Source organism: Rhipicephalus sanguineus, chromosome 2 (genome assembly GCF_013339695.2).
Source record: "Rhipicephalus sanguineus isolate Rsan-2018 chromosome 2, BIME_Rsan_1.4, whole genome shotgun sequence".
Lineage (NCBI taxonomy): Eukaryota > Metazoa > Arthropoda > Arachnida > Ixodida > Ixodidae > Rhipicephalus > Rhipicephalus sanguineus.
In genome coordinates, this window is record NC_051177.1 from 107078228 (window position 1) to 107102331 (window position 24104).

The following is a 24104-nucleotide window of genomic DNA, read 5'->3' on the forward strand; positions in this document are numbered from 1 at the left end:
GAGGAGAGAGAGGGGGAGGGGACGCGCTTGCGCTGGTGCTCATCGCGCCGTTGCTCAGGAGAGAATTTCGGCATGTCTAGCCCGCGTTTCAAAGGAAGAGTGGAAAGGGGGAGGGGATAGGGGAAGTGGAGAGGGGGAGAGAGGGAAAGTGGAGAGGGAGAGAGAGGGAGAGGGAAAGTGGAGAGGGAAAGGGTAGAAGGCATGTGAGCGGGGGGAGGGAGAGATAAGTGGAGAGGGGTAGGGGAGAGGGTATGCGCATGCGCAGCAAAGGTGGTCACGCCGCACACCACCACCACCACCGGATTGAACTCCGCCATAAGACTTCGCATCTAAAAAGGTTGGTAAGGCTCGATCGTCCCATGCTTGCATTTCGGGGGTGAGAAACCGCTGTTGCAAAATTGCGAGAACTTATTTCAGTGTTGAAGACTATTCTTTGCCTAATAGCGATAGTTTCTAAGTACATTAATGTTGACTGTTCGAGGGGAGCTGCATACTCACTTGGTAAAGACGAGTAGTAACGGCGGTAGAAGGTGAAATTGTTCTATGCAATTAGAAAAAGAGAGAAAGCTGTGTCAGCTCGAGTATAATGTGCTTCTCGCTTGAGTGTAGTTATCTAATGGTGTTGCAAAACTTTGCAACGATTACACATTGAACTTAAATGCTAGTTTCTTGCGAGACGGTCTACTTCGCAGCTGGTACCTTTGTTAGAGCCATGAAGTGACAAGCTCTTCGAAAAAAAATATACTGTGCAATCTCAACTTCCCGTTACGCGTGCATTAGACTGGCATACAAGTTGGGGCTTGGTAGTACACCATTTATAATAGCGAACGAATGCTGAGCATGCGTAGTAACGTGAAAATTTGGGCGATTTGATGACACATAGTGAACTACAACGCAACTACCGAGGTGCGGACGATAAGACAAGGACGAACAAGCCGCTGTTTTAAAACTAGTTTATTTTCTTCAGAAAAGCTCATATAACCGCGGCACACAAGAATAACGCAACGCGCAAACAACAAAAAAAAGAAGAAAACGAAAGAGAGAAAACCATATAATAATCAGCAAGAAATGGCGCCTAATCATTAACCGTTATCGACACGTGCTCTGCTGAGATCATTAAACTCTCTCTTGGTGAGTGCTATTCACCCCACGTTATGTATTGCTCACCCCAGCGGTAATTCGCGGCTACCTCAATTATTTCCCGGGTATGCGTGCCTGAAATTTCGACATTCATGCGGCAATTCTCAAATTGGAGCGAAGGTACATGCGTCAAAGTGGATGGCAAGGTTCCATCGCTTTCTTTTGTACTTCTATTATGATGTTCCCTGAGGTGGTCATTGGTACCATCTCACAGTTTGATAAATATACGTTTGGCCGCAAGTTAATGAGAAATCATATAAACACCTTGCATACAATTATCGAAGGACTTTTCGAGCGTTAGTTTGCAAGTGTTTCCTTTTGCCAAACCATGGTTCACAGGCATCAGACGCTGGAGTTTTGCAAGACGGGTAGCGACCTGTCGGAGCATTATTGGCTAGTGCAAAGACCGACTCCTTCGCACAATTTGCTGTGGGACCAGGTTCAACTAGGGAATGCGAAACAACGATTGAGCTTAATATTGCGTGTGTTTGCGCATTTACACTCCAAAGAGAGCTGTGTCTTTCTCTCCGCTAGTCGGTCGCGCCACCGAACGGCCTTGCTTGCGAAGTGCTTGCTGGACCAATCGCCAGAACGACGGCCACAAGCAAAGCAGACGAGACCGCTTCACACGCTACGTAGAAACTCCGCAATCGACGCTACTGTTGCGTTGCCAATTGCCACGGAAGTAAAGGACTGAATGACAACGTTCAATTTTACCGACTTCCATAGCTTTCGTACGAAGCAGAAAGGCGAGAGTGCTGGACACGGGCCGTTGCGAGCGTGTTGGGTAAGCGAATTACTCGCGTTCTGCACAGCCGGTCGCATGAGAAAAATGTGATAATGTGGCTCTGCTGGTATTGATTTGCGTAGCCCTGACGGAGAACCGTAGTAACCTTGACTATGAAGCTCAGCAGAGCCTCTTATCGCGGTGCGCGCCGTGTAATACGGAGTGAGAATCTAGAGGCAGACTAGGCATGATAAACATTACGGAAACCGCGAGCTCCCATATTCTGAATTCGTCGTTACCACACAGCATCGCGCACGTACGTTTTGAAGGCCCAAAGTTCCGGTTTTTACTTGCATATGCTAACACGTGCGTCATACAATTAGATCGCAAAATATTGGGCATCACCGCTTTCAGTTTTTGTTTTACCCGTTGGTCTTGCGAGACTGCCGAAGCTAATCTCGCCGGCTTATGGTATGGCCTTCGGTTGTTCCCAGCGAAAGTGAACACGCACGTATCCCAATTAGCAGTATATACAAACCTAAGACAACCGTCAGCAGAAACATTCGAGGACGCGTAATAAAACAATCCAATGGACAGCAAGCTACAGCTGAAGGGAGAATGCAACTGAAAAGGCGAAAATTGGCGGGGCCATTCGTCTCTAATAAAGCGAGCATTGTACCACTGATCGTAAGATACATAGCTAACTAAGTTGATCGTGCATGTACGTCATCGCTTTGGCATTATGTATAGATTCCGAAGTTAACGATTTAAGCGCTAAGAACGGACGTCGGAACGCTTGCCTCGACTCGATGTCAGCGATGCCTGCTTGTAACTTGCAAGTTGCAGCGAGCCGAAATGACTGAAACTTCTTTGGCCGCAGTTTGCTTTGATGAGCTTCCTACTTTTCTGAAGCGTGGACTTGCGGAAGAAGCTTTCGATGTCTTTGATATTCAGGAAACCGCACCTCGACACCAGCGAAAGAGGGTGTTCTGTTGTGGCCTATGCACATTCGCTTGCGGATGGCTCTCTTTGCACTACCCAGTTAGCGCTAGAGCTGCGGTGAGGGCGCTGGTGGTGGTGTCTTTCGCATCGCCGCCTGGGCAGACTCTGACGTCTATACTGCAAAGTGCAGACACCTTCTTCGGGACTGATGAAACCACCTCAATGCCCGCTCGTCCAGCGATCAATTTAATGTTACGTGAAAGTGCATGGATATGCGGAACGACGACCAAATTCCTCTTACGCACTTTTTGTTGGACTTGTGGTTTGGGAGCCCCATAAACATTGATTTTGCACCTAAAAATTCCTTGTGTGACGGAGGAAAGCAAGTGAGTGTTTCCGTGTTGTTTCCATGTTGTTTTCTTCTTCTGTTCCACGTATATATGCGCGTTTCTGAAGAAACAAACTAGTTGTAAGTCAACGCCTTGTGTGTCCATCTCTTATCGTCCTCGTCTGGGTAGTTGCTCTGTGGTTCACCAGTGGACATACGTGTTTCCTAATAACTACAACAGGCGTAAACATGAAATTCGCCGCACCAGTTCACACCGCAAGCGCCCTAGATCGATTAAGGTTCACATTTTCAACATTTTCAGCGTTGGCGAAGACATGAAGTTCAAGCAGTACAGTTTGCTGAAGGATACCGTCGTTTTCCCGAACCTCGTGGCAGTCCACAGGAACAGGAAATTATGGAATGACCCGGACGCCTTTGATCCTTCACGTTTCCTGAGAGGTGATGGGAAAGCTCAGACGACGAGACCTGAGGGGCTGCTGACATTTTCTGTTGGTGAGCAAAACTTTCCTATTTTGGTAGGACCAGTTTTAAGCAAATTCGCTGCGCATGCTCGTTGAACTCTTCATGTTTGTTTTTTTTATTCTTCAATATTTCTCAAATAGGCTGCCCTAATTCTTTTAGTCACATAGTAAAGAGCTTAGTAATGACGTGAAAGATATAGTCAAATGTCACTTATAATCCTGTATACATACACAATTTGCCTCTGCTGCCCCAAAATAAGAGATTAGCTGGTTATATAGTTCTTCTTAATTATTCTGCCAGGTGAGAGCATAACCTCTGTCTGGTACACCTCCAGTGCGATAAACAACTGCGTAGTTGTTGTCTAGAGGATGTCGATCTCCTTATTTCTGCTGGAATTATAGCTTAGCGGCTTTCATATCTACAGATTTTATGTTATGTTTTACTGGAATGCTGTTTCAAAGACAAGATCGCTTTCACAACTTGCGATTCTCTGACGTGGTTAATATATCTGGCCCACGTTCATTGCGCACCTAAATCACCCAAGCCGTCCTCAGAACCATCAATAAACTGCAACAATAATACATTTTCACGTTGTTAGTGGCATTGTTATTCGAGGAAATGGGCTTCACAATTCTAGCGCGTGCCTGTTTTCACCTTTAGCTTCACAAAAACCGCCAGGAATATCTGCGAACTTCTTTGTGCCTTACACTTCTCACTTGCTGAGAGTATGCGCGTGGATGTTTCGGGCAATTTGGAGTGTTCCAAATGGCTAGTCAGTCAGTGTCTTTTTTTGTATGTGATGAAATACTGGAAACTGCGCTGTACTGCAGTGGCAACGTACGAGCTGTCCCACTAGCTTGCCAACTCCAGAGCATCAAGTTGAATCTGCTGACAACAAAAAACACACTGCCAACGTAATAAGTCTGCGAAGTAAGAAGATTGTATAAGTACGGTAACACTGCGAGTCAAAAAGTAATACAATGTATTAAATTTATATTAATATCATCTATAGTTAGGGTACGCGCAGTGGCACTATTGTGTACGAAATCCAGGGTCTTTTTTTTCTGAAGCAGCATGTGGTACACATGTTCTTTCAGGCGATTGAGGACCTTCATCTAAATTGCTGTATTCAAAACGTTACGTTCACACAAAAATATGCGGAGCACCTTAACATGTTACTCAAATTGTACAATTCACGTGTCTTTAGTGTCTTTTTTTGGTTATGGCTTTTTCGTTTGTCTTAGCTGTTTTATTTTGTTGTTCCATCGTTGTACGCTACTGCACAATGTCATGCTTTAAAAATTCAGATTTCGCTGACAGTGACGACTGTTTCCCACGTAGTTTTCAGAATTGTTTTATAAATACAACTTTGTTTTTATCGCAAGTTTTACTCAGGATTCAGCAGTTTGGGCATGGCGTTGCCATGAATCCTTTTTCTTTATATAGAAGTTCTCAGTCAAGATGTACCGTAGAAAATATTCTTCCAATAAAATGCTTTCCCTGTCCTTCAAGCATACAACCATGCGCGACAGAATGCGATAGAATGCATTCGGTCTCTCTTTTGGTCGTCACATGAGGTGCAGGACCACCGGTATCTCTCAGTATCCCAACGCATTTTCATGGGCTTCTTAAAGCTTATGCCCGCACAGCGCATCCGTTCTAAAGCCGTTTGCAGACGTTGATGCATATCTTCAGCATCCCTGGCCGATTTTAGAAGAAATTTGAATTCGACCAAGCGTACGAACATATTTTTGCTACTAACGCCGAGAATACCGCATGACTTGCGTTGCAGTATGTTTGAATGAATGCATTCATATTACGTACTACCTAACGGCGATTTCGAACATCGTGCGTCGTTGCGTTCTATTCTGCAGGAAAGCGAATGTGCCCTGGAGAAGCAATGGCCATTTCCCAGATATTTCTCTTCATGACGACGCTCCTTCATCGTTTTTGCATCTTTCCTGTGGATGGCGAAACGTACAGCATTTCGCCATTCGGGCCATCTTTGGAACTAGCGGACACAAAGCTTCGATTTATTGCCCGGTCAACAGGAAGGGAAAGCCATTGTTGAAACAATGCGTTCTAAGAGTAATGTCAGAACATTACTCAGCATTTCTATACTGGTCTAAGCATCTATGTTTATCAAAATGCCAAGGTAGGCGCAAGTGCATGATCTTCAAGAACAAATGCATCTGCTATTGCGTTTACGTTGCTATGTAGGAAGGCTGAGCGCTCGGGGATGTATATTTCGGAGGAAATGAACCGTTCTCGAAAATCATATGTTTGAGATAATATCGTTACCGGTGTGCAGAAAACTACATTCATTAAATTTGTGCATGGCGAGATTGAAAACATGCCTGGCTACTCAAGTAGTTGTTTTGTGGATCTGAAGACAAAACAGAATTGCTTGCTTTTCCTGAATAAACTGCGTTCCCATACAACGCTCAACTGAAGAAGAACAAAGTGGATTTAGTGCAGGTGTTGCCGAAATTGATGTTGTCCTAAACAATGCAATAACTATGAACGTGATACATTTATCATGCACAATAAGTCATCGTTATTACTTTTGTTATAAGGCAAAATAAAAACTTGTTATTGTAAAGAGTTGTGGCTTTGTCATAGACGGCGTTTCCTTTCGATGTGATATAATAATGTGGATTATTGATGCATTGTATTCTGCTGCCCAAAAAGAAGGCAGGAATGCCAATTTACCGCATGCAACTTTCTTCCAAGGCACACGTTTGTACACTTGGCACTGCACAGATGTAATTTTTTTTCAGGTATTCTACAAAGGCTTGCGGAAATATTTTCATTCAAATTACAATTGTTCTAAATAACGTGGAACCGTGGGAGGACGTAACATTTCTTAAGTATTTCCTGGTAAATCTATGGAAAACGCTGGCCTTAGACGGAAATGCAGAAAAAATATAGTTGCCTCGACAACACATTTCCTGAGGCGCGCTCCTGCATGATGTTTCTAATCAATATGAATATCGGCCGTTCATTAGGAAATTTTCTTGTAACGTGTGTCACATTTCATCTTGAGTTTCAAATGGGATAAAATGTGGTTCTTTGTATTAAGTTGACTGTGTTTGCTTCCAACGCTCGCGGATACTTATTTTTGGCAATCAATATGTGTTCACAATACCGTAAAAAGTTTTGCTGTACGTACATACCTTTCATTGTAATAAATACCGCTAAAAATCAGGATAGGGCGTTGATTCATCACCCAATGCTCGAATCCAGAAAGCTGCAGCGATGTGTGTTCGAATGTCATGAAGTTTTCTTTGTGCTTTGCGTGACGGGGAGGCCTGACAATGAGGAACTAGTGTCAGCGACGATGGCGGCCACGTTATGTAGAGTGATGGCACGGAAGTGCGGACGAAAGCGCAAGCGCAAGCGAAATTCACTTTCGTGGCGTTAACTTCCTGCGGAAGTAAAAAAAAAAAACATAACACTATTTCTAATGTGTATGCTCTCAAATAGGCAGCAACCTTGTGTAGTTGCCTACAGTGTTTATTTTTACAGCGAAAGCTGTTATGACATCATTTTAGCGGCTGTTTTTGGCGCCGTAGTTGTTCGCCGCCGCCACCGGTGTCCGTAACCACTATCGCTCGAAATAAGAAAAAAACGAAATAAGAAAAAAATTCCAGGATAGAACGAGGTTGGAACCTGGGCCCTCTGCGTGGGAGCCCAGTATTCAACCTCTGAGCCATGCCGGTGCTTGAAACTGCTTTGCAAAGAGGTCCTATACAGGCTTCATATCGAGAAGGAACCACATTAACATATGCAATATAGCGTGGTAGAAGAGTAAAGTAAGCACCAAGCGTCGCACAACGCGAGTTCTGTAACCAGGCGTCACACAACGCGAATTGCGCAACGAGAAGGTTGTTGAATGCTTCCAACCCATTACAAAAAGCTCCGCCATAATTCTTCATCGTCATCAGGCGCAGCATCAACAAAGTGCGCATAATGCTTTACATGCGTTTAGCAGGTACCGCGGCTCTCCGTAGAATGACGAAAAATGGCATAGTGGCTGATTTCCTACTTCTGAAAAATTACAATGATTTAGAGTAGTGGGTTCCTCGCAAGTGCACTTGTATTGGTTGCCAAGGAAGCCCATAAGCGCATGATCGATTACCTCGGGGTCTCCATAAAGTTCTTCGCCCCCCCCCCCCGTCTCTCTTCCACGTCAGCGTATACAGCATGACGGAAGAGGGAAATAGCGACCGGGCGTCACCCAATGCAAATTACATAACTGGTGGGCCGTTTAAAGATTCCAACCCATTACAAAGGGCTGAGCCATAATTCTTCATCGTCATCAGTCGTCACGTCAACAAAGTGCACATAATGCCTTACAGACGTGTAGCTGGTGCCTCGCTTCTCCATATAATGACGAATAATGGCTTAGTGGGTGCTTCCCAACTTCACAAAAATTTTGATTTGTGGCGTAGTGGGTACCTTGCAAGTGTACTTGTATTAGTAGTCCCAAGAGAGCTTACAACGGGCTCTAGAAACGACGCTCTTCCAGCTTTCGCTGTGACTGTGCTGCGGTTTCAGCGCAGGCCTGGCGTTTTTTTATAACGCTTTCAAATGGAAAAATCGCTACACACCTGCGCAGCTATATTGAAAGGAGTCATTTCGTTCAAGCCAATTTCTTTTTTATAAGTTACTTCTCATGGCAAGTACTTGCACACGGGATGGAGCGCAAAAAGAAATACAACCAGGAAGGAATCGATGCGACTTCTGCTATGTTACCTAATAATAATTGAGGGGGTTTAACGTCCCAAAATCACGATTTGATTATGAGAGACCGCCGTAGTGGAGGGTTGAGGTAATTAGGACCATCAGGTGTTCTTTAAAGTGCACCTAAATCTAAGTACACGGCCCTCAACAACTTCCGCCTCCATCAAAATTGCGGCCGTGATTCCATCCCGCGACCTGTGGGTCAGCCACTCGGCATCATAGCCACTAGGGCACTGTGGCGGGCTTTGCTATGTTCGCAGTTTCTTCGTGTGCTGTCTAATAACACACGAGGATGAGAGGAACACGCTAACAAATGATGTTGTTCAAGCTCACGATTGGTTTATTCGTACCTTGTGAAGTGCGATGCAAAAGTTACCAGTCAGATGGCATGGGAGTGCATGAAAAGAACAAAATAACAAAGTGAAAAGATGACAGATGCCACGTACCGTGGGAATTGATGTAATGCGAAACATGCAGCAGAAGGGTGACTGTGGCGTATTTTTTCACAATTAGCGAGAGATTACGAAATGACGCTAAAGATAGGCACAAATGGTATACACACACACATATCTTGAAGAGTGACACATGTGTTATATAGCCAGTTGTTTACAGTTGTGTAACGATACCAACAGTACCATAGGTATCACCAACACCAGACGCGGTGAGCCGATATGTAGTGCTTATACTTGTCCGTTGCGAACCATTCACGCACGCTTCACGAACCCATGTGCATGTGTGGAAGGGGTTCTTGACAGTTCTCATTAGATAGTGTCGAGCACAATCACTGTTATGGATGTGCGCAAAGCCTACCTCACCGATTCCGCTGTTAGTCTGTGTGTGTTTGGTGTCTCGCGGCCGGAGAAGTGGGATGCGGTCTGCGTTGAAGTTGCGCATCGCCGCATTGTTATATGTGCCCACGCTACCGCACCAGTAATGAAGCCGCTTAGTGTGAATGACACGTTGGAATCCCGTGATTACAGTGGGCTCATCGCTCCAGGTTTCAGAAAGTGCTAACACGCCCATTTTTGTGAGCAGGACGCCTTTTTCGAGGTCATGCACGGGCGCGTGCACAGACTGTACGTTCAGAGCGGCGAGCGCGATGTGATTGTTGTAGTTGTGGCACCGAATGAAGGTGGTAGCCCGTACCAAAACAGTGTCTAGAGGCCTGTTTGCTAGCCAGGTAATGTCGTCGAAAGATTGCGTCGATGGAGCCGGCGCCATGTGCGAACGTGAAGTCACCCTTTGCGTTGGTGAGGTATAGACCCTCGAGGCTGGTAGCCCTGGAAAGTGCTACGTAGACCAACTTCAGTGGATGGCGGCATGGCACTTATCGTATCCAAACACTACGTGGGCGTTTGTGGCCCTTTTGACTTATATATAGCTATGACATTTGCTTGCACAAGGGAAGACTGTGTCCTCTTACGCGAGGCATTTTTCTGGCGTATTTCGTGGTTGTGGTGGTTCACAATCCCACGGGCACACATTTCGTTTCTACTGAGGGTGTGCGGTAGCGATTTGCTTCGTCCTGGCTGTGACAACAATGCCTACCGTGGGCGTTGGAAGTTCAAGCCACAGTCCCAAGCGGTTGCCGTGTTCATTTCACTAGGTGTGCCACAAGGTCCCAATGCTTCCATAACGAGGTCGTTGCTAACTCGAAGTTAAATGTAAACATTTCGACAGAAGTCTGTCTGGCTGAAAGATCGACCATCCCGGGAGCAACACCAGGGCGTAGTCTACAAAGTGTCATGTGCCGACTGTCCAGCGAGCTACATAGGCGAGAGTAAGTGCTTCCCGGAAAGAATGCGCCAACACAAAAACGACGTCAGAAAGATGGAAATACAACGCAGTGCCCTTGCAGAGCATTGCGAGAAGCACGACCACAAAATTGACTTCGAGGGCGCTTCCATCATAGAAACGGAAAGGAATCTGGGAAGGAGGCTCTTACTCGAGTCGTGGCACATCCAGAACACACCTGCGAATGTGAACCGGTCCCTCGGAACAATGCCTCCGATCTACGTGCACGGCCTCCGGAACGTGGGGGAAAGAGAAAGGCGGAGCCAAAAACAAGCTGCGACGAAGCCTCCCTGACCAGCACAGTCACCCCTGAAGAAGAGACCAAGCCGGTCTCGAAACATCGGGTTTCATCCAAGAATTTGTGGCTGGAGGTATTTCAACTTCTTAATTCTTCCACCCAGCCAGACAGACTTCTGTCGAAATGTTTACATTTAAGTCTTTACGCACTGACTTTGGTCAAGAGGCAGCTCTTCTCGCAAAGCGTTACGTGAACGTAGCACGAGGCATCACGACCTATCGGACTCATCTCGACTTCTCGAAGACCTGCCGGGAGATTAACGCAATACCGCGAAGCCTTCAACTTAAACGCATGGTGCACACGGCGGAGGGCAACAAGATCGTCGCACAAGCTGAACGACGCCTGCTCAAAGCCCGAATCCATGAGTGCCACAACGTGATCAAGAAGAAGGAATTAGACCTGTTCTTCCTTCGACGACTGCTACAACATCGACTGCCCAACATCTTTCCGTCGTTGGAAGAATTCGCGCGGGATGTGGCTGCAACAACAGCTCGGAAGCAACAAGCAGCTCACAAAGGCAAGCTTGCGACGCTTCAAGGGAAACGCCACCGCAGTCCGGTCAAGGGACATTTCGTCGTCAACTTGTCCTCCAGACAGCTCTCCCCGACCGAGCACGACGTGCTGGCAAAGGGACACAATTTTAACACGACCACGACGTGCCTGCCACTACCAAAGATCATTGCGGTTGCCGAGGAAGGCATCAGGAGACTCGACAGTGGAATTCGAGAGAACATCCGTCTCAAGGCCATCGGTGTACTATCAAAAATAGGAAAACGCCGTGAGCACAACCTGTCGAGAGAGGAGAGCAATGCGATCCGTGCGCTCCGAAAGGATGAGAAGATTGTCATCCTCCCGGCCGACAAAGGCAACGCGATGGTCCTGCTTGATAGGGAGGCGTACGACGACAAAGTCCAGGATTTGCTCCAAAGCCCGGCCTATGAAAAGCTGACGAAAGACCCCACACCAAGAGTCCAAAGGGAACTGAACAAGCTTCTGGCGGATATCTTCAAAGGACACCAAGAGGCACGAACCATCTATCTCCAGCTCATCTGCAGGAACGGCTCTGCACCAGGATTTTACGGGCTTCCAAAGATCCATAAGCCCACCATCCCGCTCCGTCCGATCGTGGATTTTACATCTTCTCCACTCCGTGCGCTGTCCCAACATCGCCACCGGACTCTGGCGCCGCTCGTGGGAAAAACACCAACCCACATACGCAACGCCAACCACTTCGTGGAGTGCATGAAGGAAGTGACCGTGAGCAGTGATGAGTGCCTCGTCTCATTCGACGTCGTGTCCCTGTTCACCAGCGTGCCCATAACACTAGCGGTGTCTTGCGCACGGGCAGCTTTGAATGACGACGAACTCCTGAGTGAAAGAACCTGCCTGAGCACCGATGAGCTGTGCCGCCTACTGGAGTACTGCCTCAAGGGAACATACTTTAGTGTCAACGGGGACTTCTACAGACAGGCCAACGGGACCGCGATGGGAGCAGCCGTGTCCGTTACAGCTGCGAACCTCACAATGGAGCACGTAGAAGAGGCGGCACTGCGTTCCTTTATTGATAGGCCGAAAGTATTTGTGAGGTATGTGGACGACTGCTTCTGCATCATAAAGAGGACAGCGGTAGACAGCTTCCTCGAACATCTTAACTCCGTCGGCCAAGCAATCCAGTTTACGGTGGAAAGAGAACAAGACGGAGCGCTACCGTTCCTCGATGTTTTAGTACGACGACAAGGCGAACGCATGACCTTCTCGGTGTACAGAAAACCAACGCACACCGGCAGGTATTTGCATTTCACCTCGAGTCACCCCACTGCCCACAAAGCTTCCGTGGTGTCGACACTCTTTTCACGAGCAAGAGCCATCTGCACATCAGAAGGAGAGAGAAAGAGAGAAGAAGAGAGGGTCGTGGCCGAGTTAAGAAAGAACGGATACACGACAGCTTTCATTCGCCGTGTGGCACGCCGCATGTCGAGAGATCAGCTTCCCCACCGCGGAGACGCATCTGCGAACGACACACGCGACCCTCCTCTCACGCTGGCCACTCCACCGGATACAATGGTATCGAAGAAACCAGCCCAACGATTCGTCATCCTGTATGTTCCGGGAACTAGCGAACAGCCCGCCAGGGTTCTCGGAAAAGCTGGGGTCACGGTGGTTCACAAGCCGGCCTCAACGCTCGCTCGCTTACTACCGCGGCCGAAAGATCGACCATCCCGGGAGCAACACCAGGGCGTAGTCTACAAAGTGTCATGTGCCGACTGTCCAGCGAGCTACACAGGCGAGAGTAAGTGCTTCCCAGAAAGAATGCGCCAACACAAAAACGACGTCAGAAAGATGGAAATACAACGCAGTGCCCTTGCAGAGCATTGCGAGAAGCATGAGAAGCATGACGAGAAAATTGACTTCGAGGGCGCTTCCATCATAGAAACGGAAAGGAATCTGGGAAGGAGGCTCTTACTCGAGTCGTGGCACATCCAGAACACACCTGCGAATGTGAACCGGTCCCTCGAAACAATGCCTCCGATCTACGTGCACGGCCTCCGGAACGTGGGGGAAAGAGAAAGGCGGAGCCAAAAACAAGCTGCGACGAAGCCTCCCTGACCAGCACAGTCACCCCTGAAGAAGAGACAAAGCCGGTCTCGAAACGTCGGGTTTCCTCCAAGAATTTGTGGCTGGAGGTATTTCAACTTCTTAACTCGAAGTTGGTCGTGATCATGTACAGCTTGCCGATGTTTAGGTAAACTGAGACCGGCAGGCTACCCATTTCGCTTGCGTTCATATTGGCCCCCTTGGTCAGGACATCCCTGTGTACCTGCTCGTTCTTATAGCCAGGTATGTTATCACATGCTCGATGACATAACACATTATCCGCAGCGTCGAGGCAACGTGCATTATAGTGGTCGACGTACGTATTGCTGTAGTATAGCTGTATGCCATTAGGGCACTTAACGGCGGCTTCTTCGCGTATCATAAACCGGCTCTCAATCAATTTGACATCATCCTCGGGCAGCATGAGCCCATCGCCCAGCCTCATATGAAATGAATGAAGAGAGCACTGCGCCATTCTGGCGGACCACGTGGGCGAGTGAATGGCAGTCAAGCGTCTTCCAGGGGTGTTCTGTCTTCACCTCCCTCACTTGACTTGCGTTTCAATGTGTATGTTTGTGACTAATGTGTTGGTTCAGACTGTAAGTCACCTGTGGCACATACTCCATAATATAAACTGTGGTATGTGAGTATGTGCCACGCGGCACTGAGAAACGATTTCATGACATACGTGACAGGCATTTTGCGTTATTCTTGTCATGACTACTGAATCGTGTTCGTCATGCACTGATCCCTTGCTACACCAGTTTTGGTATATTACAACTTATGGAGACGGACAGGAGAGCGCCCAGACGTAGGTCGATAGATAGATAGATAGATAGATAGATAGATAGATAGATAGATAGATAGATAGATAGATAGATAGATAGATAGATAGATAGATAGATAGATAGATAGATAGATAGATAGATAGATAGATAGATAGATAGGTAGATAGATAGATAGATGGATAGATAGATAGATAGATAGATAGATAGATAGATAGATAGATAGATAGATAGATAGATAGATAGATAGATAGATAGATAGATAGATAGATAAAACGTTCGTAATGTCTTTGGTTCGCTAAGAAATGAGTCGCATTTAAAACGATGATAGAGAAAAAAGAGAAAGCACAGTCGCGCATAGTAGTACAGCAAGTATAGATTGCCATGTAGCGTAGAAAATGTCATTTTCATGAACCGGCGCGCACTCTTTGCTATTTGCCACATCTTCGTCCTCTTCACCCTCTTCTGATTTGCTGCCAGAACACGTGCGCCGATTTCTTTTTATTTGGGACATAGACTTGCCCTTAAGGCATAATATTTCTTGTGTATTCATGTGTGTCATTACGCCGGTTTTGTGTATGAAGTGAAGAAGTGTCTTTTGGAATGTGTTGTCATGTATCCATCGTTCATAATTGCTTGTGTCACTGTAGCGAAGGTCAGCTTGGAGGAGATGACGGGAGCGTTCCGACTGTAATCCTTGGCATGTCCATATAAGGCGGTATGCATCTGCTTGTATCACCAAATCAGAACAGTACGGGAATGTAGCACCCACTGGAAAATGCGACCAGTTCCATGTTGAGATAACAGCCTGGCAACAGCCCTGCCCGAAGCCTCCTAAGCAGCAGTAGTATTGTGAGGGTTCTCAGCGTGGCCTTGAATGCAGTGTACCCTGACGCAAGTGGCTGTATTACGGTTCATCTTATGTATCGCCTCGCAGATTTCCATCGCCTTGTGAGACTTTCTTGAGTTCCTGGATAGCCGCTAAAGAGTAAGTAAATACGTCAGGTTGCTTAACTGTAGCCAGCTTAGAGGTGACACCCCGCAATGCGTCATGGATGGCTTGAAGTTTTATTACAAGAGGACTGACTGGCTTCCGTAGATAGATAATGCTGGTGACCACTGATGAATTTATGAGTGGTACTTAGCAATGATGCCTTCCCGCCGTCTTGTAGGATAGCAGCATCTGTATAGACTTTGCAGGTATTAGCGCATGGTGTTTAGATGATAGAGAGTTCGTCAATTATCCCTGATATATCGCTGCGCCGTAACTTGGTTGTCTTGTTAGATGTGATGGTGGTGAATTCCCAGGGAGGCATTGTATCGAACTGATTGTCAATGAGAGACCCGCGTTGAAAGTGAACATACAACGCATCATCAACGGGAAGAAGTTGCTTTTTTATTTCACGCGCTTTTTCCCTTTGCGAAATTAGCTCTGCAATTCTGTTAAGCTTACCGTGCTCCTGTAAGCTACCGTGCTCCTGTAGGTATCACTCCGATACCTGTAGGTATCGGAGTGATGCGCGGTAACGCTGTAATTGTGCCAATCGCATCGCGGTTAATACTCACCAACTGTGCCAAAGTTAAACGTTGAAATTGCGCTGGTATAAAATTATTGGATGCAGAACTGTGCGTACGAGCTGCCGAGCTACAGCAGTACGAGCTCAATCTGTTCTTGATGCAATGCGGCGAATCACATGAAGCATTTTTGTGGAAGTCTGCCTGACTTTACGGAGCCAGTGCGCACCACTTCTGGACCGCCGAATGTGAAGACCCAGTATGCGGACCTCTGAAGCCTCAGGAATAGTCACTGTACCAAGTGTAAGTGTAAAGGGGTACTGCGTGATCTTTCTGCGGCTTGCCTTGTTAGCCATCACAACATAGCTTGATTTTTGGGCGGAAATGTCCAACCCTGCGTTCTGAGTGTAGTTCTCAAGTACATCAAGGGCTTGCTTGTCCACCACCAGTCAACTAGCCATGCTGTGACCCCACCCTGCGCCATTTTGTGCAAACTGCGCAAAATTTATTTACATTGCGCTCAAAGGCTGAATTCATTACCTCACATACAGGGTGTTACAAGAAATGTGTCCAACCTTCTCAAAAAATCAGGAAAATTTGATATTTGATTGCTGCCTTCAGAATTGGTTTTTCTGTAGTGGCAGGGATTTTAAGATGGTTAAAGAAATTATTTGGGACTGTAAATAAAAAACACGGTTGATCCCTCCGTCATAGGAATCGGAATAACACGAAAGTAAAGCGTGCCCTTACAGAAGTAACTGAATGCTTACTGTACATTGATATAAGAGAGTTTGCACAATATATAGTGATGTCTGGCAGCTATAGCACCGTTTAACGTGGATGAACCCACTTTGATGATTGGTGGTACAGCTCCATTCCGACGACTAACGTCCATGTTAAATGATAAAACAAACCATTGTGGTAGCTGTAGTAGTTAACGCTGAAAGCGTAATCAGAGAACGAGGCATGATAGCCAGAAGAGTCGCATATTGGACGCAGAACTTGGTCAACATACCGCGGCATGTTGAAATGTGATTGAACACCACGGCCGGACCAGAGGGAAACGCAAAGCGCGTCTTGCCGCCCCCCCCCCCTATCTTGCCTCGCGGCGCAGCGGCGCCGACGCAGGCAGCGTCGCGAGGCAGCGTCGCGGCAGCGTCTTGATTGAAAAACCGACCGCTCGCGCTGCACAACCGTTCACTGACCACCCCGTATATATAGGCACTGGATTTTGACCTCCAAGGTAGTGCGTGTGTGCGATTTCTCCTGTGCGTGATTAAACAATGAAAATTCACAGCATACATGTAAAATAAAGTGAGCTGCAAGTCGTCATAACTCTCATCGAACCTTTAGTATAAACGCGCCCGATCTCACGTCGGTGATAATGTACTGGGCAGAATTCACGGAAGATTCACGGTTTACCGACGAACCTCCGCAGCTTTTTCTTTTCTCTTCCATATGAGTAAACGAGCATTTCATTTGGGCAAATTGGAGTATGAATAATTGCAAGATGTACATGCGTCTCGTCTTTGATTTTTTGTTCCACCGTGCCGTCTTCTTTTAGGGGCGAAGCTCCTTATAGCGGCACCCGTTCGTCCCCTGTAGAGCGTAACCAGTCTTAACGCTAGTACCAGATCTTGACCTCCAAGGTGGTGCCGGTGGGAGATTTCTCCTGTGCGTTGTTAAACAATAAAAAATTCGCAGCGTGCGCGTTAACTAAAAGCCGACTTCTTCTGTCTCTCATTCCCCATTAGCAGCCATTGGCATGTTCCAGTAGGAAACGTTAGCAGAAGTAGAAGTGTAAATGTTAGCTAAAAGCCGACATCTTCTGTCTCTCATTCCCCATTAGCAGCCATTGGCATGTTCCAGTAGGAAACGTTAGCAGAAGTAGAAGTGTAAATGTTAGCTAAAAGCCGACTTCTTCTGTCTCTCATTCCCCATTAGCAGCCATTGGCATGTTCCAGTAGGAAACGTTAGCAGAAGTAGAAGTGTAAATGTTAGCTAAAAGCCGACTTCTTCTGTCTCTCATTCCCCATTAGCAGCCATTGGCATGTTCCAGTAGGAAACGTTAGCAGAAGTAGAAGTGTAAATGTTAGCTAAAAGCCGACTTCTTCTGTCTCTCACTCCCCATTAGCAGCCATTGGCATGTTCCAGTAGGAAACGTTAGCAGAAGTGGAAGTGTAAATGTTAGCTAAAAGCCGACTTCTTCTGTCTCTCATTCCCCATTAGCAGCCATCGGCATGTTCCAGTAGGAAACGTTAGCAGAAGTAGAAGTGTAAATGTTAGCTAAAAGCCGACTTCTTCTGTCTCTCATTCCCCATTAGCAGCCATTGTTTACCTCCAAGGTAGTGCCTGGTGAGATTTCTCCTGTGCGTGATTAAACAATAAAAATTCACAGCCTACATGTAAAATTAAAGTGAGCTGCATGTCGCCATGACTCATCGACCCTTTAGTGTAAACCGGCCCGATCTCATGTCGTTGATGATGTACTGGGCGTGAAGCTGCGCGACGCCGCCGCCAAGATCCTGCCGTACGAGAGCTTCGCCCCACTCATCATCATTCACCCCGTGGATATGCTGTGGAATTTTTTTGGTTTGTATTAGCGTGATGCTGAGCGAGGCCGACGCTTTTACGACGCTTGGTCCAAGCTCGCCACCTCGCGGTGTGTTAAGGCATTGACAAAATTCAACTGCTATTGAAAACGCGCCGAATGGGATGGACGCGTAACGCGTTGCAGGTACTAGTCGCGGAGGCCACAGCCATGACGAATTACTTTACCTTACCACTCCCAGAGGTCAACACCACCCAGCCGACCGGGAGAGTGGTAGATATAAAAGGCGCGTTCGTAAAGACTCCTGAGTCTGTGACCGTGGCGCAGTGGATAGCGTGCCCGGCATCTGTTGTTGCGGACCAAGCGGTCGTGGGTTCGATGCCCGTTGACGGTACCTTTTTTTCTTTGCCATCTGATTGTGTATATTTTTTCGACGTTAATTCCGTGACGGAAATACGTCACTGAAGTCTTGGTGGACCCCGGCATAAAACATTTTCGTGTTAAAAAGTTCATTAATTAACTTTTTATTTAGTGGAGTTAGGTGGTTGTGTGAAATGGGAGAATTGAAGTTCTTCATGCCAGAAACCGAACCCAACTATGAGACTATGAGATTTTGAAAAAGTGACATCTAGAAAATAATTACGAAGTAATGAAATTCAACCAAATTTAATGGCGAAACCTAAACAGAAACATGCAAGAACGCAGATATCATGTTCTTCTGAGACGTCCTAAATGAGTGAATGACTTTTTCTGTAGCGCTAGGCATATTAAGATGGTTAGAGACATGACTTCAGACAGTAATTAAGAAAGTTAAATAATTAACTTTTGAATTAGTGGAGCTAGGTTCTTTTAGGGTTCTTTTGATTGTCTGACACAACCATAATTGAAACCAGCAGATAATATAGCCAAGGAACGTATTGGGAGCCTTAATTCTGCTGTTTTAACTGTATCGTAATGATTGTTATATGGTAATAATTGTGAGTCAGCTATTGCAATATTACTGCAATCTAACCTACTGCAGTGAATTAGTACACTGCAGCTCCGTTAACGTCAAGCTTCTAGGCTTGTAGGCTATGGTGTAACCACACTGATTTCTAGCTCGACAAGGCTCATCCCAGCAACGTGTGCATGCCGGTGCATTATCTAAAATGAGGATTGAAGTGAAGTCACCACGTTTTCTATCTGGCACAAGCGACGCGCTTCTATAAGTTTTTCAGTTGTACTTCCAGGTTTTTTGTGACACCATTTCATTCGATCGGTGGCGGTCAAAAGACGTTGGGTAACTTGCACCACCTTCCTTGACGGAAGTGACTCCGTAGCAAAAACCCTGTCCTATGGAAGTTTTCATGCAAAATATAGACCGGCGGCAGGTTCGCGTGTCATCTACATCGGACCAGAGGCGTGAGGCGGCAACACACTCAAGGTGTTTCATTACGGAAATGTACGGGACATAAACAAACTGAAAACCACATACCAGAACAAAACGTCTCGCTAATGGGGAACTTATTTCGACGAAGCAAGAAGCCCCCAGAAAGTTTCTCTGAAGTGTAAAAGATAGCTGACGATGAAGAACATGGGGTCCATAAGAATTTCGGATAGAACGTGCGTACGAAACAAAACAATGGTAAGTATATACATCAAGAGTCATTGTGTGGTTAACGTAAGTGCAAGTCGGAAGTCGGAAAAGGGCACTTCGGAAGTCCCTTCCGCGGAAGTGCCGGACCAGTGATATCTGGTCGTTGTGGTCGTCAGTGAAGACGGCAGCGGACTTGCCGTAAATACATAATATAGCGGAACAAAACAAGGACAGAGAAAGAAGCACACAGGACGATCGCTAGTCAACTTATCTCGCCGGACTTGCCCTAACGCCAGCGTAAGGAACCTAGCTTCCACGCTTCGTTACGCTGCCTAGTCCGTCCAGACTTTCCAACTAACTCTTGCCACCGTCACACGCCGACGAGTTCGTCAGGACGTGGTCAAGCGAACAGCGTGCACTGAACGAGCCTTTCTCTGATTAACTTCAGCGCGCAAAGAGTAACGCCGTCATCAGCGATGTACTGGCAACGCTTAGACGAGCCCGTATTATAGGCACTTTGTCGAGAGAGACATGGAATAAGCTTTATTGTAAAAGTGGTCGGGCAGTTTTCCACCCTCCGTCGTGCAGTCGCCGTGCGGCAGTGGTCGAGCAGTGGTCGAGCAGTGGTCGTGCTGCAGGTGATGGCTCCAGGTCCTTGGTCATGGGCGGTATCTACGGCTCTCCGGACAGCCCGAAGCTGCTCGGCCAGCTTGCCACTGGGGAGTGCCATCTCATCAAAATTGACCCGCAAGTCAACTGCGATAAAAATTTAACGTCTGGTTGTGGGGAGGAATGCTGCGTGCTTCGACAAAATCATTTAACAGCCACAATGGATAAGCCTCACAATTACTTTCGAAGAGTACGGGATAATGCAATTGAAGTCGAGCTTTTCAAATACCTCTGCAACCCGCGAAACACATACCTGGGCGCTGGTGTACCTGAATCTACCAGCCAGCAGAATTGGCGCGTAGATATCTGTGAGCCATCCCATTCAGGGGCTATATAACGTGAAACTACTGAAGCAAAATGGAAAGGCCAGGTAGTTGGTACTGATTCATAATGGTGTAATAGTAGCGCAAAAAAAAAAGACAAGGACAAGAAAGTGAACACCACAAGCGCTTACTCACAACTGAAAGCTTAATTGCTTGAACAGAAAATATATCTAAACTTGACGCTCGACTAATTCCCGCGCATGCGCATCGTGCGCATGGCAAAAGGCAAAAACCAGAACAAAAACATTAGCACGAGGGCATCTACGTGCGTTAGTCATCCTTTAGCCATATCGGAGAGGGAAGTGATGCTACTCAAGCAAAGGGGGTAGCCTGTTGGGGGGCGGAGGGTTGAAGGCGATGTGTTTTAAATACGAAGCATTTCTTAGCGAACTTCTGCGACTTTGAGCGTATCTATCTATCTATCTATCTATCTATCTATCTATCTATCTATCTATCTATCTATCTATCTATCTATCTATCTATCTATCTATCTATCTATCTATCTATCTATCTATCTATCTAGCCGCCTACGACTTTGTGCTCTCCTGGCCGTTTCGTTAATCGGATGTATACCAAAATTGGTGTGTCATAACATGGCCTTACTACGAACATAAATGACAGGTCATATCATGAAAATCATGACACGCATGTCATGAACAGCATGATTTACATTCCACGACCTTAGGCTCTTGCGACCGTTCCGTTAATTTCATATACACCAAAATTGGTACGGCGTGACAAGAATTCATGACGAACATAATGACAGGTCCTTAACATGCAAATCATGACGCGCTTGTCACGTGCAGCATGATTTACATGACATGGTCTCTGGGCGCTCGCGGCCGTTTAAATGAAGGGATATATACGAAAACTGGTATGACGAGACATTTCTGTATGACGAACATAAGTGACACGTGGTAACATGAAAATCATGACATGCATGTCATGTATGACATGATTTTCATGCCACGCTCATGGCGCACTCGCGGTCGTTTCGCTACATTGATATACACCAAAATTGTTATTGTGCTATGTGACTGTATGAAGAACATGAATAACAGGTGGTAGCATGAAAACCATGATATCCATGACATGTATGTCATGATTTACATGCCACGCTCATGGTGCATATGCGGCCGTTTCGCTTGCATGATATACCCCAAAATTGGTATTGCGCGACACGACCGTATGACGAACGTAGGTGAGAGGTGGTAACATGAAAATCATGACATGCAAGTCATGTACAACCTGATTTATATGCCACGCTCATGGTGCGCTAGCGGCCGTTTCAGTAGATTGATATACACCAAAATTGGTATTGCGTGAAATGACTGTATGAAGAACATGAATAACAGTTGGTAAGATGAAAACCATGACATGCATGTCATGTATGTCATGATTTACATGCCACGCTCATGATGAATTAGCGGCCGCTTCGCTAGCTTGATTTACACCAAAATTGGTATTGCGCGCAGCGACTGTATGGCGAACGTAAATGAGACGTGGTAACATGAAAATTATGACATGCATGACATGTACGACATGATTGACATGTCATGCTGATGGCGCACTCGTGGCCGTTTCGCTTGCTTGATATCTACCAAAATTGGTATTGTGCTATGTGACTGTATGAAGAACATGAATAACAGGTGGTAGCATGAAAACCATGATATCCATGACATGTATGTCATGATTTACATGCCACGCTCATGGTGCATATGCGGCCGTTTCGCTTGCATGATATACCCCAAAATTGGTATTGCGCGACACGACCGTATGACGAACGTAAGTGAGAGGTGGTAACATGAAAATCATGACATGCAAGTCATGTACAACCTGATTTCTATGCCACGCTCATGGTGCGCTAGCGGCCGTTTCAGTAGATTGATATACACCAAAATTGGTACTGCGTGAAATGACTGTATGAAGAACATGAATAACAGTTGGTAAGATGAAAACCATCACATGCATATCATGTATGTCATGATTTACATGCCACGCTCATGATGAATGAGCGGCCGCTTAGCTAGCTTGATGTACACCAAGATTGGTATTGCGCGCAGCGACTGTATGGCGAACGTAAATGAGACGTGGTAACATGAAAATCATGACATGCATGACATGTACGACATGATTGACATGTCATGCTGATGGCGCACTCGTGGCCGTTTCGCTTGCTTGATATCTACCAAAATTGGTATTGTGCTATGTGACTGTATGAAGAACATGAATAACAGGTGGTAGCATGAAAACCATGATATCCATGACATGTATGTCATGATTTACATGCCACGCTCATGGTGCATATGCGGCCGTTTCGCTTGCATGACATACCCCAAAATTGGTATTGCGCGACACGACCGTATGACGAACGTAAGTGAGAGGTGGTAACATGAAAATCATGACATGCAAGTCATGTACAACCTGATTTATATGCCACGCTCATGGTGCGCTAGCGGCCGTTTCAGTAGATTGATATACACCAAAATTGGTATTGCGTGAAATGACTGTATGAAGAACATGAATAACAGTTGGTAAGATGAAAACCATGACATGCATATCATGTATGTCATGATTTACATGCCACGCTCATGATGAATGAGCGGCCGCTTCGCTAGCTTGATGTACAACAAAATTGGTATTGCGCGCAGCGACTGTATGGCGAACGTAAATGAGACGTGGTAACATGAAAATCATGACATGCACGACATGTACGACATGATTTACATGCCATGCTCATGGCGCATTCGTGGCCGTTTCGCTTGCATGATATACACCAAAATAGGTTTTGCGCGACGCCACTGCATGACGAACGTAAATGAGAGGTGGTAACATGGAAATCATGACATGCAGGTCATGTACGACATGATTTGCAAGCCACACTCATGATACATTCGCGGCCGTTTTCCTAGCTTGATATACACCGAAATTGGTATTGCGCGACGCGACTGTATGACGAACATGAATAACAGGTGGTAACATGAAAACCGTGACTTGATGTCATGTATGTCATGATTTACATGCCGCGCTCATGGTGCATTCGCGGCCGTTTCGCTAGCTTAATATACACCAAAATTGGTATTGCGCGAAACGACTGTATGACGAACGTAAATGAAAGGTGTTAACATGAAAATCATGCCATGCATGTCATGTATGGCATGATTTACATGCTATATTAGTGGTGCACTTGCGGCCATTTCGCTCGTTTGATATACACCAAAATTGGTATTGCGCGATGTGACTGTATGACTAACATAAATGAGAGGTCTTAACATGCGAATTATGGTATGCATGTCATGTACGGAATGATTTACATGCCACTGTCATAGTGTGCTTCCGGCCGTTTTGTTAACTGGATATATACTAAAATTGGTATGGCACGACACGAGTGCGTGGTGAACATAAACGACAGGTCATGCATTGTATATACCAGAATATGCTTTTCATTGGCATGGTGTATACTAGATTGTGCATGCATGCGTGCATGGCAAACATGCGATATATGGCGGACTTGATGCCATGGCATGAATGATTTCATTTGGCTCAAAGACAAACAAGGCGATGTATGCAGCTCTTTGCTGGCTGCTTCGCATTACATCGATTCCCACAGTGCGTGGGATCTGCCAAATTTT

At 46.2% G+C, this 24104-nt stretch overlaps 1 protein-coding gene across 1 annotated transcript in view; it reads left to right on the top strand.

Annotated features, from left to right (window-relative positions):
- The window catches only part of LOC119381793 (cytochrome P450 2H2-like), a 30874-nt gene extending 24942 nt beyond the window's left edge, over nt 1-5932 (top strand). The window contains exons 7-8 of the mRNA XM_037649552.2: nt 3460-3650; nt 5495-5932. Of these exons, the coding sequence (XP_037505480.1) occupies nt 3460-3650; nt 5495-5691 (388 nt within the window). The 3' untranslated portion in view covers nt 5692-5932. The remainder of the gene's footprint in view (nt 1-3459; nt 3651-5494) is intronic.
- The last annotated feature ends 18172 nt before the right edge of the window (nt 5933-24104 follow it).